The 16,727-nt window shown below is 39.6% G+C and overlaps 1 protein-coding gene across 1 annotated transcript in view; it reads right to left on the bottom strand.

Moving 5' to 3' along the window:
- Positions 1-6,791: 6,791 nt before the first annotated feature.
- The window catches only part of LOC145401342 (sodium-coupled neutral amino acid transporter 7-like), a 43,518-nt gene continuing 33,582 nt past the window's right edge, over positions 6,792-16,727 (bottom strand). The window contains exons 9-11 of the mRNA XM_080273667.1: positions 13,928-14,009; positions 8,062-8,179; positions 6,792-7,082 (exon numbers count right to left, since the gene is read on the bottom strand). Of these exons, the coding sequence (XP_080129793.1) occupies positions 6,889-7,082; positions 8,062-8,179; positions 13,928-14,009 (394 nt within the window). The 3' untranslated portion in view covers positions 6,792-6,888. The remainder of the gene's footprint in view (positions 7,083-8,061; positions 8,180-13,927; positions 14,010-16,727) is intronic.

Genomic DNA, 16,727 nt, shown 5'->3' on the forward strand with positions numbered 1-16,727 from the left:
TGTCTCTCCATGTGACTCCACATGCTCCTCTCAAATAACTCAATTCCACTGCTCTCACTCTTGACTTCTGTCCCTCCAACAAGGTCCAGGCTTCACTTCCATAGGTTAAAGTTGGTATTACAATACTGTCATGTAGTAGCTTTTTCACTTCCATGCTCACTACCCTGTTTCTTATCACTGCTTTCAAGGAACTAGCAACCTTTCTTCCCTGTTGCACCCTTTCAAGCACTTCAATCTCTAATCTTCCATCCTTACTTATCACATTACCCAAGTGCTTAAATGCACTCACATTTTCCATTTCCTCCTCATCCAGCCTCACTGTATATTCACTGACTTCATTTCTCTCGAAGATCATAAATTTACTCTTCCCTACATTCACCTTTTGATTCCGTTTCTTACACACTCTCCCAAACTCATTCACCAAGCCTTGCAGCTCCCCTTCGTCTTCACTTAACAACACGGTATTGGTCATCAGTATATATAATTACCTCCGTACTTGGAGGGAAAATGTGGTGTGCAATTTTGTCCATTAGTATACTGAAGAGCATAGGACTGAGAATACCACCTTGTGGAGTGCCCAGTTCAATTTCTTTCATCAGAAAACTGTCCCTACAACCAAACTCTTGCCAACTGGTGTTACGGATAGGATCCTGTCCACCCAAGTAGTTTACCTTTAACCCCTCTGGCAACTAGTTCCTCCAAAGTTACTTCCCTGTTTGCCATATCATATACCCCTTTCAAATCTAAGCCATGCACATGGCTCTAGTATTACCGAGACACGTTACAAAACAATCGCTCATTGACATCCCTTTCAAACAACCATGTAAGTTAGGAGACAACTGATCCCCAATCTTGTGCAACAGCCTATTGAGAATGACTCTTTCCATTATTTTACAGATACAGCTAACTACAGAAATGGGGCAATGGCTACCACAGCCCTTTAGAATTGGAATTATAAGTGCACTCTTCCACGATGACGGCAATTCACTGTCTGTGTATGACATACAGTAATGAACAAATCCAACAGGGGAGTGGCATAAAAGGCAAAGAGGGCATTAATGATGTCATAAGTTATACCATCCTGGCATAGAAGTCAATTTTCCTTTTTTTACAGTGCAAAGTAATTCATCATTCGTTATGGGAAGACAGGTGTCATCGCTCACATTAACATTTGGATCAACCAGAGAATTCCTGGAAGGCCTGTGGTGGTCAAGGCTCTCTCTGCGACTGGCAGGAAGGCTCGACTGTGCAGAAGCACTGGCCCACTGGGTGATCAAAACTTGGGCTTTGTCACCAAGGTTTGGTTCACAGTAAATGTGCTTATTTTTCCCTCTTACCCTGCTTACATTGTACCACACTCCCCGGAGGGACTTGGTCCTCCCATTAGACATGAGGAATTTATCCGTGTCATTTTCTGACCTTCTGATGTAGTGGAGAGAGTTTCTTTTTGCAGTCCAAAGAGTCTCCCTGTAATTGCCGGGTGAACTGAACCTAGGGGTACACTACCTCTTGATGTCCTATATGTAGTCCTTGAAGGTGAGTCCGGTGTTGTATGTCACTCCAAGGATCTTAGTGAAGGGTGTGTGTGGCACTGGTACATTGATAATTTGATGTCAGGGCACCTGTGCTCATGACTGCTACTGTTAAGTATAATGGTGGAAAGAGTTAAAATGGATCATCAGCCCTATAACAAACAGCCTCATCAGAACCAATAGGTTTGAAGTAAAATGAATAAGCAGTGGTTATTGAAATTTTAATACCATCATATAAAAATGCTTCATCATCTTGTATCACAGATGCTTGACAAACAAGAGTATACTGTACATACAAAATATAATATCATTTATTAATCAGCATCAGATAAAATGTTCCACAACCAACTATTTGCATTTAATCTAGCCTTAAAACTTAATAATAGTGAGGTATTTATTTTATCAGAACTGGTTATGGTATGACCATCATTATCTTAATGTCACATAAAACTATGAAAAGTATAATAAAACAAAGAATATCAATCTGCAACAAATGCAACAAAAAGTGAAAAATAATTCAAATTCTATTCATGGCTAAGAACTGAGGAGAAGACCCCTAAAATCACAATCAATGAATTACTGTAATAATTTTGAACTAAAACTTTAGTACTCATCTACTGTATGCCAACAAAATACATGAGCTCTGAGCTCTGGAGACAAACTACACAATTTAAATGCAAGAACTTGAGTTTCTGCAAGGTTAATGTTACTTTCCCTCTGGTACTGAGACTACGGAGATAACTGAGGAAGCTTTAAAGTTTATGCAGCCTCTGTAATATCCACGAAAGCAGAGTGGTCGGTGGGGGGATTGTATCGACATTAAGTCATGGAGAAATAACATTTCCCTTGTTCTATGTTCCTGAATGTATAGAGACAATCTTTAAAGTTCTAAAAATTTTACTCACCAGGCTGTGAATGTTGGATGTGGTCAGTCTAATCAACTGGGCAAATACTCCTCAGGTACTTCTAAAAATTTTTCATGAAACAAAAATATTTCTGACCTTGCAAATCCCATTTTCTTTCTTACTCCTTACAACACAAGAGGGATCTGCCAAAATAATAAAAACAGCATCACATGTTTAGCTGTTTTTACCTTCCCTTCCCCCACAATGCATGGCATCACAAGGTTGAAGCATCCACCTGGCATGATCAGTTGACCACACGCTGTACAGTACAAACAGCTAACTAGCTGACCTACTCCGCAACACTCCAAGAAATTTAGTGTCTCGAATCACTTTCTACCAAAACTACGGTGGAATGAACACATATCTCCTTGAAGGTGAAATATATGTGCCAACTACTGCTCTTCAGGTGCAGCTACAGTATCTGGAGAAATGCCAGGAGTGACCACAAAATAGAATGACAGACATACAGACCAAACAAAGTAAAGAAAACTGGAGAAGAGAAGCAACATTTATCAGATCTGATTGAGTGAAGTAAGATGTATGTCTGGAGTAGATGTTACAATCTGAACACGAACACACACACATACACGCACGCACGCACGCAGGCACACACACACACATTTATTCATATCTTAGCCCCAAGGTGAGAATGGAGATCTTCACCATATCACACAGCACTCTCATATTCTGGAACCTTTCGTAGGCCAGCTCAATGAGAGTGAGACTGAAGAAGGCTGGTTCCAACATGACGGGGCAACAGCACACACGGCCCATGCACCACTGAAGTTTTTGGAAGACTTCTTTGCAGACTGCATAATCTCCCGTGGAGTCTGGCCTGCTAGGTCTCCGGACCTCACTCCTCCAGATTTTTATCTCTAGGGTGCACTGAAGGGACAGTCATACAAGAACAATCCCCACACTCTGGAGGAGCTGAAGACAGCAATTACCCAACACATCAAACAGATAACTCCGGCCACCTTTCAGAATGTGTTTGGCAATATGCAGCGTTGTGTGCAGACATCTCTTCAGGCCTCTGGGGGACATTTCCAGCATTTGCTGTAGGAGAAACTGCAATATCGTACATAAAACTTCACTTTTATTAAAACTTTACATAAACCTTTTCCACTGCACACTAACTTTTTGGACACTCTGTATATATATATATATATATATATATATATATATATATATATATATATATACATATATATATATATATATATATACATATATATATATATATATATATATATATATATATATATATATACAGTATATTATTTACGGGTGACTTTACACTCTCTCTTCTGTCTTTCTTTCCTTCATTCTTTCCTCTTCCTTCTGCCTATAGGTGATTCTACACTAAGTGACAAGCCAAATGGTTTCCTGTACACCAGGAAACCATGTTTTACTACGCTGGGTGGTAACCATATGATCAAATTTTGATGCCTGGTGGTTTAGTGGGTAATTAAGATGCTCCAATCAGACTGATTGAGCTGATGAAGGTTTATATCCATGGGGTGGTTGGGGTTTATTGCTCATGTAATGCCACTCAGGGATGAGTCAGGCTGGTCACTCTCATCTTAAAGGTCAGGACCAATCTGCTTAGCCCCGAGCTCCTACGCACCATATGGGGCAATGTAGGATTGGATGATGGATGGATGGATGGATGGATATATATATATATATATATATATATATATATATATATATATATATATATTCATATATATTATTTTAGCTTTCTTTTCAACAAATGCTATCATAATCCTTATGAAAAAAAATTATTTGAAATATATTGTTAATAAAAAACTGATGAGGAGACAGATGAAACAACCAATATTTCAACAGCAAAGTATAGATTTGAACACAGCTGCAACAACCACTCAGCTGCCCACTTTCATGACCTTCTGGCTCTTCTCTTCTCACAGAAGATAAAACAGGCTATACATTACAATAACTACAGTAATATCACAAAAGACAATGAATGCTCAGAAAAGAGGATAAGCATAGGATCCTAACTACAAAATCACCACCATCCTGACCCTTTTTCCCATCTAAGGATAGGGTGGGGTTGGATCCAGAAAACACGGAATAAGAAAGTACAGAAACAAAGCTATCAACAGCATGCCCAATGAAATGGACTACACACACTCAATCACACAATACAAGGTCATGGAAACATGATTCCACCCCACAGGCCTAACTTATCTGCTCATTTAGGAGGAGGGGGGGATTTTTCTTTTTAGATGGCCTTCACATCCAACTGCCATAAAGTTGTTAAATATATTATTAACCTGTTGAGTGCATAATTACCCTCGCTAGGACCCTCCCCAGTGCACAAATTAATGACCAAAATTAACTTTTCTTTATTCATGCCTCGTACCACTGTTGTGATATATAAATACTGTACAATGCATATAATGGCGAAGAAAAAAAATATTAGTCTTGACTTGATGTACCTGCATAAATATGGTTGCATAAGGGAATAGCCATGACATATATATCAGACGAAGTCATCAGCCAGGATGGCATGTTACCACCCTATATGACATTAGGAGTGAAACTGACACTGGTGGATGATGGTGTGACAAGGCTCTGAATTTGATATGACAATGTTTGCTTTTCCAAGCAGTGGTGGGAAGATCTGAACTGTAACTGCTGAGGACACAGCCTGAACTGTTCTTGCACTCCCCCCCACACATGCAACTAGAGCTGTGTCTCATATCGACAAGTTAACAAAGAACATGAGTTGAAATACTAACTACGGTACAAAGAAAATGAAAGATTTTGTATAATTATGGTGTTGTATCCCTTTTCTCCCAAAGACATCTACCATTTTGGACAATCTTGGCTGATGCTAAACTAGCAAAGTCACTGGTGGCAATTTCATTCAGGTTAAATACAAAGGGTATGTTAAGTGCAAAATTATCAAACATTTCAAGAGGTGAACTGAGTCTCCACAGTATATTGTACAGTTTACAAAATGCTATCCTTTCCAATGCAAATCTTTATCACAAAGTCCTGTTGAATGCACCAAAGGGAAGACCTACAGCTCAGTTGTCTGAAAACAATGGCGGCAGTTAATAAGGATGAGCGGAGCAAGGCCTGGCACCTGGGATTAAAACCGAACAGCAACCAAATGGACGTGGAATAATGTATACAGTACTGTACCCTGATCCCTTGGTTCTCGCAGATAACTGGTGCCAAATGTGCTGCGTGATAACGGAATTGTATGATAATGAATACACATCGCCAATGGGATTTATCCTTATTGGTATCTGGAACTTCAAGTGCCAATCTAAATTTTCCCTTTTAGGACAACTTAAACCCACTGAATACATACATACTGTTATGGTAAGTACCAAAAACACATGTAGGCATGGTCACTGTAATAGAAAGTGATGAAAAGGGCATAATAAGAGACAAACACCACTGGGATTAACTCCTCTAATAGGGCATCATCACTGAATTCTTCAAAGCCATCAGAAAACACAGATACTGCATCATCACTGTCAACAGAAACCAGCTCAGGTGTGTGATAACAATGTTTTTTAGCCCCAAAATGTGCTATAATGGCAGGAATGCAGATTTTCATCTCATAGTGATAATAAAAGTTGCTATTAACCAGGGGATCACTGTAGTTTCAATTAATCTCTTAGAAATTTTAAGGTCTTTTGTAACATGGACAAAATTGAGAAGGAATATACAGTACTGTTGTTTCAACTCATATCTTAGACATTTGGATAACAGTTTCATAGTAACAAGGGTACAGTGCTTGAAAGTAGCCCAAAAGAGAATGTAACCCTAACCTTGGCTGGTATAGAATATTCCCAATGTCTTTTGAAGCACAATGTTGAAAAAGATTGAAAAGAATTACTGGTGGATTTTCCAGGTGGATTTGCACATAGCTTCAAAGTACAAAAGTACAATAAAACATAATACCTATACATAGAAGATGGAACATACTAAAGAACCTGAGCACTGTACCAAATATCTGTACACAAAATAATGAATAAAACTGTTAAAAAGGCGACAGTAATAAGAAACTACAACATAAAAGAAAAACTATACATTAAATTTAAAAAATCTAAAACAATAACCTACCACAACTCAAGGACTCAGTGTAAAAATATTAATCCATTCAATCCAGTGATATACTCTGCATCTTCTTCTTGCTATTGCCAGACACTAATACTCACCTTAAGATTGAATTTTCACTCGGGAAGGGCTACATGTTGTGGTTACATATACCACTTACTTATTCCTTTCCTATTTCGGGGCTCTCTAAGTTGAATGCAATAATCTGATAACAGCAAGACTTAAATAATAATATATCACTATTTTGAAGGGATTAAACTGGAAATAAATACAGGAACAAAATACTGCAGCACCTGAAGTAAACTATGGTGCAATCTACAGGAAAGATATCAGTATGAATCCCAATGCCTCTAATGACATAAAGGCGGGGTATATTCAGGGTTGATTATATTAAGGACTCCCAGTGAGAATGCTAAACCAAAGGCAAACATGCCCAGGGTTATGTAGGCACATGCAGCAAAGAGAAGACCCTTTTCACTCACAGTGGTGGAAGTGGAACCACATGTCTCTAGGCTCACCAGGACCAGTTGCAGCAGACATATCCCTGTAATAATGATTATGTGACTGAGGTAATTTATTAAAGAATGTGAGATATCATTTACTTCTTTTACTAATAAGGGTTTGAGTTTTCTACATGAGTAAAGTCTGGTAGGACTTCCTTCAGTTGAGTAACGTAAAACAGGTAACTCAAAGTCAAGTGGCCACCCCTTACGGGATTATGGCGTCTAGCAATAGATAGATAGATAGATAGTTTATACCACTACAACAATTCTTCCCTGTTCATTTGCTTTTTCTATGTCCTTGCCAAAACTACCTGACAATCCTTCTCATATGTTTCCTCTGCTATTTTCCCTATTGCAAACATCTGATCTACACATCCTAAACCACTTCTATAACTACCCTGTTCAGCATTCATCAAACCTTATGATATATTCCTTACTTTCTCTGTAATTATTCTTCCATAGACCTTCCCTATAACACTGAGAAGACTTAGTATCACAATTTTTTTACAGTTCTTTCAATCACCCTAGCTTCTATAAAGGCACCATCACATCCTTCTTCCAATCCACTGTTATAACTTCACTCTTTCAGCATTTATGGCATATATCCAACAAACACTTCTTTCCATTCTCTACTCTTTCAGCATTTATAGCATATATCCAACAAACACTTCTTTCCATTCTCTACTACATTCAATCCAGCTTGGGTAACATGTCCCTAGGCTGCTGAGGTTAAAAGGCAATCACGATCATCCCTTCACCATAGGTACATCTTTTACTTACTGTATTCTAAATAATGCCAACTGATCACATTCAGATCTGTTAAGATGAACCCAGACTGTGTGGATTAAGGTCAAGTGAATGGTCTATGCCATTGGCTGCATGACAAAATGGTAATATGGTCAAACCTCAAGCTGCCTTCTGAAGACTTGAACCTTGCAAACAGTGCATACTGTTACTCAGACTGTTTTTTCAGACTATAACAGAAATAAACTTGCCCTATATACAGTCAACAAGACTCACCTGGGAAGACAAATATAAACATGGCAGCCACACTACCAAGAAGCTTGACAACAATGTTGATGTTTGGGGTGAACACTGCTAACAGGATGGATGCTGCCCAAAGGACAAGGGCAAATATCTGGAAAAGAATATTTTTTACAACATAAGATTCTTGTTGTTGCTGCTATTATTTGAGTCTACTGGTTAGATCTAAAGTCACCTAACCTAAACACTCCAAGATTTATTTTGTGCATATTTCATGCACAGGTACAAAAGTACAGTAGTTAGAAATATAAAATATATACAATATAGTAAAGAGAGAAACACATGCTGCAGGAAGTCTGTGATTATTCATCCAGAAAAAGAAGGCTTCTACTGTGTAAAGAGTTATATACACAACAGCTAACGAGGACAGTATGAGGGATTTTCTGTTCACATGAGTGTATACAGTATGTTGTTCTTGTTACTTAACCTGTACCATGCTAGTGACGTAGATCTATATCCCCCTCTAAAATGCCAGTGACATAGAGATACGTCCTGAAGAAATGAGAAGTCATTGCAAGCAACCAAAGTAAAATGGAAGGTCATAACATATCTTGTTAACTTCAGACATATCTCTGCTATGCTTACAACACTGATTTTGGACCATGAGAGCCAAGTGTGTATCTTCAACAGCTCACAGCCACTCTGCTCTCTCAGTAACCTTGAATATTTCAGAGGTCGAGTGGCACCAACCCGACTCGATTCAACCAACTTTCTGGCTTTGGTGATTACTTTTATTAGTACCAAGGATCTAATATGATTTATTAAGCCCATTTAGAAAAAAAAAAAAAAAAAAAAAATCCAAAATTGGTTCACAGGCTCATGGATACTCTGCCCTCTCAGGCAACCTTGAAGATTTCAGAGGTCGAATGGCACTGACCAGACTCAATCAACCAACTTTCTGGCTTTGATAATTACTGTACATCTAACCCTATTCACTCACAGACTGATGACTCCATCCTCCACCTTTCCATCTGCTTCCTACAGTATCCATCCCATCAGTTTTCAACAAACAAGAGATGAGGCTATGGGATACTTTATGTCTGATTTGCCTAAAATCTCTGACTGGGATAAAAGTAATCTTGTTTTTGATGCATCAAAATTCAGTTCTTACACATTCTGACTCTTCCAAATCTACCACAGGAATATCCTCTAATTTTTAACAATATCCACCTCAATCCTGCATCATCTTTGAACATACCTGGGGTTTCATTCTCTCAGTACTTATCTTGGAAAGATCATATTCCCTCTTTTGTAAAACCTGCGTCCATGAGATTAGGTGTGCTAAGCTGACATTCTCTCACAATTTATCTTGGAAAGATCATGTTACCTCTCTTGTAAAATCTGTTTCCATGAGATCAGGAGTGCTAAGCCAATTCTGTGCCTTCTTTACCCCTGCACAGTTGTTCACTTTATACACAGGTTTTATTTGCCCCTGAGTAGAATACAACTCTCATATGTGGGGAGGTTCCCCATAAACAGCTCCTCTCAACAAGGTAGAACCAAAGGCTTTTTATCTCAGGAACTCTCCTCCTCCCACTGGCTCCCTTCAATCTCTATCTCTTCGTTGCAATACAGCATCTTTATCTCTTTCCTATTACTACTTTAATGGTCACTGCTCCTCTGAACTGTCTGCTTTCACCTCACCACCAATACAGTAGGTGTGTAGCACCCATCTAGCAGCAATCTTTCATCCTCTTTCAGTGACTCTCTATTATCTTGTTTTTATTTTTTCTTGGTAGGTAACAATCTGCAGACTTCTAGCATCTGGTTCCTTCTTCCTTGCATATAAAAAGGAAAAGAAAAAAGAAAAAAAGAAAACTGTTCTACCTTGCCTTTCCCCATCCCTGCCTGCCTCTCCCTAGCCTACCTTCAATCTTCCTACTGCACCCTCCCTTCCCCTACCCCACCTTGCCTTTCTCTATTTTACCCTGCCTTTCCCAACCCTATCCTGCTTAACCCTGCCAAAGTTTTCCTTTCCCTACTTGTATCTCCTCACCCAAGCCTGCATATCCCAATTCAACCTTGCCTTTCTCTATCCTACTCTGCATCTCCCTACTCTACCCTGCCTTGCCCTACAATACCATATTTTCCCCTGCCATGCCTTGCCTTTTCCAGCCCTTCCCTGTCAATAATAAGCTTGGGGGGCCTGAAGTAGTAATATATGAGAAAAATAAGTACATATGATGTGTTGTCACCTCAATTACAATTATATTCACTTGGCATGTTTAGTGGTAAGTGTAACACTAACATGGCTTCCTTTCATTAACACACCCTGCCTTCCCCTGTCATGCCATGCCTTGCCTTTCATTACAATACCCTGCCTTCCTCTGCCATGCTTTGCCTTTTTCCAGCCCTACCCAGTTGACAATAACCTTGGGCATGCCAAAGTAGTAATAGCTGTGAGAAAATAAGCACATAAGTGTTGTCACCTCAACTACAATTACACTCACATGGCATGTTTAGCAGTATGCGTAGCGCTGCCATGACCTGCCTTTCATTACCAAACCCTGCCTTCTCTATCCCTAAAGTCATGCCTGTCCCTACCCAACCTTCCTTCCTTCTTACTGTCATGCCTTTCCTTACCTGGCCCTTACTTTACCTACACTACTCTGCTCTCCCCTGCCAAGCTTTGCCTTTCCCAGCCTAATGGTGATTAACCCTGTAGTTTGCAATACAAAAGTGAACGTGATGCTCGCTATGAAGTTACGTGAACTGCTAGAGCTATAAGAGCAAAGCTAAGTACTGATAAGAGACAGAAAATATGTAAGGAAATATAAATTAGTGTAACAGTGAATAAGAAGACAATGGTGAGTGACAATGCAATGCACTACACAAATGTGAAAGTGACACTTGCTATGAAGGCACTGTGGATTGCTATAGCTATAAAAGCAAAGCTAAGTATTGATGAGACAGAGGATACATAAGAAAATATAAATTGGTGTACTAGTAAATAAGGGGGCAGTGATGAGTGACACCGCAGTGTGCAACACAAAAGTGAATGATGCTCGCTATTAAGTTGTTGTGGATTGCTATAGCTATAGGAGCAATGAGAAGTACTGACAGAGACAGAAAATTAACTCCAAAGTGCATTATTAGTAATAGGTGGGAGAAAAAGAATGTAATAAGTGGCACAATATTAAGTAATGAGTGACTACTTTAGCAGCAAATGAAGTGTTATATATATTCTTTTGCATTGCAAATCTATGTCATTATGTTACTTCCATGGCTTACACATGACCATGTAATAACTGTTAAAGAATGAGCAATATATTAAGTGAAACATTCAATACTTATAATGAAAAAAATTGTCACCTTATTTACTATTACACTCACTCAGCATGTCATGTGTTAAATGCTGCATATGAGATTTTGCTCCTGTAGGTTACATCAATAGCCACAGTGCAGTGCAACAAAAGTCTTTATCAATGAAAAAGGTGAATAATCTGATTTTTGGTGTTATCAAGCACAGAAGTCACCTCCCAAACTTCTTTTACTAATGTGGCATGGCAAGCACTTGCAACACTGTCTCATGCCTGCCTGGGCACCACACATTATACTGCAAAAAACACTTCCTACTCAACTTGCTATCCCTCCATCCCTGGACTGCCTGTGGACCTCAAGTCTGTTTCAAAGGTTAGTGGAAAGTCTGAAATTTGTTTTTGGTTTGGCTACAACAATTTGCTATCTTTGTATTGAAACTTGTCCCAAACATTAATACTACTTAGATATCTGGAGAAACAGACAAATGCACAGCTTTCCAGGAAAGACTGCCCACTTCATACATGGCTGGGAGTTACGGTCAATAATGTTATCCTGCCAAAGATCGACAGATCATCACACCTCAGGGAAAATCCTTGCTCACTTTGGGGATGTAGTAAATTTCTTGAAGATCGCCAACAGTGTTATTATTACATTAATATAATTATAGATGTCTGGCGTAACAGACAAATGCGTAGCTTTCTAGGAGTGACTGCCCACTTCACGCATGGATGGAAGTTACACTCAATAATGTTATCCTGTCAGAGATTTACAGATCATCACGCATCAGAGAATATCTGTACTCACTCTGAGGATGTGGTAAATGTCTATCAGATCACCAACAAAGTGTTTTATGTATTTTCAGACAATGCATCAAACATCTATCTATCTATCTATATACCTAGGCTGCTTCCCCCAAGGAAAGGGAGGTAGCCGAGACAGGACGACACACTCCCAATTTACTCATCCACTCAAACACATTCATTCGCATCATAACCTCAAAGGGGAGAAGGAACAGATCCTCACCGCACCACACTGCACGAGGGTCAACTGCGCAGTGCAATCGGTGACATCCGCAGCAGGGCCTGACAGCAGAGCTGGTTCACTCCTGCCACATCATAAGAGACCCATCCCCTTACCCGCACCTGACCTGATTAGCTGATCAGACCAAATTCGGGAGACTATCCCCTCAGGGCTGCGTCATCATTTATTCATTCACAATTTCCCTCCATTTATTTCTGTCATGCACAGCCACTCTTTCTTCCTCAACAGACATCCCTCTCGCATCCAACACTCTCTTCACACTGTCCATCCACCCTATTTGTGGTCTCCCTCTCACCCTTACACCTCTCACATCAGATCTAGTTATCTTTTTCACCAATCACTCATTATCCATTCTCTCCATATGCCCAAACCATCGCAACACCCTCTGCTCAACTCGATCAGCCATCTCCCAAACAACTCCAGTTCTCTTTCGCACTTCATCATTTCTCATTCGATCCATACGCGTCAGTCCACACATACTCCTCAAACACCTCATCTCCATTACATTCAAGCATTTCCTCTCTGCTAAACCCATATTCCATGTTTCAGCCCCATATAACGCAGTCAGTGCCACAACACCCTCATACAGCCTTCTCTTTATATCCATTCTAAGCGAACGACATCTAAACACTTTTTTCATTCCTCCCAGCACCTTTCTTACTTCATTCATTCTAAACCTCACTTCTGCATCTATTCTTCCATCAAACGTGATTAAATATATTTCCTTAGCTGGACCCAAGCCCCCCAAACAAGAACATTATATTCTGCATGTAAATAGGTCTGATAGTAGTTCAGGGAATAACTCAGAATCAGATTGTGAATCTCTACAGTAGAGGGACAAAACTCTTTTTTCATTCATTCATCATCCAATCGTACGTTGCCCTATTAGGGGCTAGGCAAGTTGGTCCTGACATTTAAGATGACAGTGACCAGCCTCACTGATCCCTGAGTGGCATTATGTGAGCAATAAACCCCAAACACCCCATGGATATAAACTTTCACAGACTCAATCAGACTGGAGCTCCATAATTACCCACAAAACCACCACGTGCCAAAATTTGGTTATATGGGTACTACCCAGTGTAGTAAATGGTTTCCTGGTGTACAGGAAACCAGATGTCATGCCACTCAGTGTCGAGTCACCAGTAGACAGATGGAAGAGGAAAGAAAGAAGGAAAGACAGACAAATGAGGAAGGATGGAAAGAAGGAAGGATGAGAGGAAAAAACAGGCACCTGAGAGCAGCACTACATCAAATGAGTGGATGGTGAGTGATATACACATTTGAATTCACAGTATTTCTTTGTATTCATATCTGCATTCTTAGAAATCTGAAGTATTCATATGCATATTCAAATGCTTAACTCTTTTAATCACTCCATCCTTGCTGGGGGCTCATTATGGAGCCCTCTCAAATTTTACTCCCCAGTCAACTCCACAGGCCAACATGATAAATACTCACCATCTGCTTATACTTACAGTCTGAAATAGGAACTACATGAAAAACAGCAGTTCAGCTGCTACATTATAACACAACAAACCTTGCGCCGGGTAGGTTCTGATGATTTCGCCTGGTCTGGAGTGACAGACATCAGCTGAATATACAGATCTCCCATGGCTTCTCTGTCAATAGTGTACCAAGTAGAATTAGTTCTAGGATTTCTCATATCCAGCTAAAACCATTACAAAATATTTACAGCACTGTTACACCCAAAGTCTCCTTTAAGCATTTACCACTTCTTTCTGTTAATGCATCAAGGTAAATAAATTTATTCACCAATTCAAGTGTCTTTCCATATAACAGAACATCATAGCTGTCATTTTACTCTTACCGACATTTAATTTTAATATAGCATATGGTGCTCACAGACTGTCACAAAACTTTCAGTCTCCAAAGATCCTGTTCAATATTAACAAGTTTCAGCCACTCTCATAACCTCATCCATAAGTATGCTGAAAGGCCAAAGGAAACTTTACTGTATACACCCTTATGTCACTCCAACACTGGACATCCACCTGCACTTGCAAATGCTACATACCATCACCATCATCATCACTGTCATAATAATAATCATAATCACCATCATCATCACTGTTATAATAATAATCACCATCACCATCATCATCACCATCATCAATATCATCATAACTATCATTTCTCATCTTAAGGTGTAAAGATGTACAGTCCAAAGAGACAGAAAAAACTTGATAGAGATGCACTAACTAAGGTTTGCTCAAATGAATGGGCCACACTCCCATTCAAACCCCTGGAATCCTGGTTCCACCTGATAGGTCCAGACTTATTCCACACACAGCATTACATTCACCTAGCCAACACAGCCTATCCGGCACACAACATAACCATAATAAAAACTCATTACAACATTCAAAAGTTTTCCATCCACACAAAATACATGCATAATTACACAGAATTCATTCACATTACAGTGCCATATGCTTTTCCCTCATCTGCAGTAGTAGTTGTAGTAGTAGTAATCTCAGTCCATTTGGTTGAGAAGACCGTCAACCACAGTCAAGCAGTCATCTCTACAGCATTATTTTGTGCAGTAAACCGACATTCCCCTGTGGTGGACACCCTTTGCAGTGGACACCACCTCACTGTGGTGCAAGGAGGAATATGGAAGTTTGGTTCCTGAATGGAAACTGCATTTGTGTCTCCACCCATTTAACAGGAGCACCATAGCAGGCTCCACATCACCCCATATTTGCTGATATGGTTACCACCCAGCAACCTAAATCATATCCAGAGTTACAGGAACCATCAGACTTGACACTCATTGAACGGTCACCTAGGAAGAAGTAGGTTGCACTACATTAAGTGAAAGAATGATGGGCACCACGATGTCATATGCAGAGTACATTACAATCTTTCTCACATATTTTCTCCATACCCCTTAGCACTTCTAAATCCACCCTTACTACATTACTGCAAGTCTGAAATTATCACTGACATTCTAAAGGGATCTATTAACTCTTTAATTATCTATCTACCTGGCTTGCTGATACCTTACTCCCTCTTGGGAACTCCTGCACAGTTGATGACCATGGTACAAAAATCACAGCCTGCTTTGTCATTACACATCTCTTTAGCATTTTCAAGCATTATTCTTTACTCTCTCACCTACAAAATGAACTCTTTTTACATACATAGCTCAAGGTCTTCCTCTTCAAGCACTGACAATTACCTCATAAACAAACATTCTCCTAATTACTCTAACTTCCTGCATTGTTCAAATGTTCATAACATCAGTCTACAGAAATGGTGACAATCACTCCCATGTTTGTCCTTGGAGTGTCTAAGCTATTTAAAAAAAACAATCCCCGAGCTAGACATCAATGGTAATATAGCCCCGCTAGGTTACAGGAGGGAACTACCCCTCCCAGCACGGCAGACCCGGGCACGGCTCGAACTCACGACCCCCCAGCCCCAAGCTCGATGTTCTACCACTGAACTACTGTGCCCCTCCTAACCTAGCTTATATAATCCAACACATACTGTATTAGGGTAGAAGACCCTTCTACTGGTAAGTTGCCAGATACTGTGGGAAGCAATCAAAAACCAATAGTGAAATGGACCACACAGATAGATAACACATTCAACACTGACTTATCCAAAGTCTTACAACTAAATCAGTATTTCAGAAACAAAGGAACAATTAAAAAAAACAATTTTACCATCAAAGTAAAACTGTGGAACCACTCTTTTCAACTGCTGACTGTGTATGTAAATGGAGCCTTAACACTCACTCCATTGAGTACACTGGCTATGCAGAGGTTTTGCTTCTTTCCTTAATTGTTTCACTACAGTGAGCCTCTTTTCCACTGAAGAAAATCATTACTGGTAGCCAGAATATCTGTCATTGAATCCATTACTGCCCCCTCCCCCCTCAAGTCTAGGCTACTCAGTCCAGATACTCTGCATTTTAAGTGAGTGAAACGCTTCTTGCTGCTCAGCAGCATCACGACAGCAAAAAAACCAACCAACCCTTGGATTTAAACCCTTAGTGAAATCTCACTGGAGTGCAGTAAACCTACCAGTTTGCCATGTGATTATTTGTTGGGTATATGGTTACCACCCAACACAGTAAGTGGTTTTCTCAGTTACAGGAAACCATTCAGTGTGTCAACGGTCACCAGGTCATACTACATTATGTGGGAGAATGGTAATTACTTAATTTTCTGTGAGTAAGTTATGCATTTCAGATTTAACAGCAAAATTAAAAGGTTCTAAGAAGTCTGGCTGTTGTCTGAATTTTGTCACAATTTACTACATGCTATTTCTCAAGCAAAATATACTCCAAGACAATTCAAGCAATATTT

The sequence above is a fragment of the Coenobita brevimanus genome, chromosome 55, assembly GCF_032717465.1.
Source record: "Coenobita brevimanus isolate Jiangsu-jjx chromosome 55, ASM3271746v2, whole genome shotgun sequence".
NCBI classification, from domain to species: domain Eukaryota; kingdom Metazoa; phylum Arthropoda; class Malacostraca; order Decapoda; family Coenobitidae; genus Coenobita; species Coenobita brevimanus.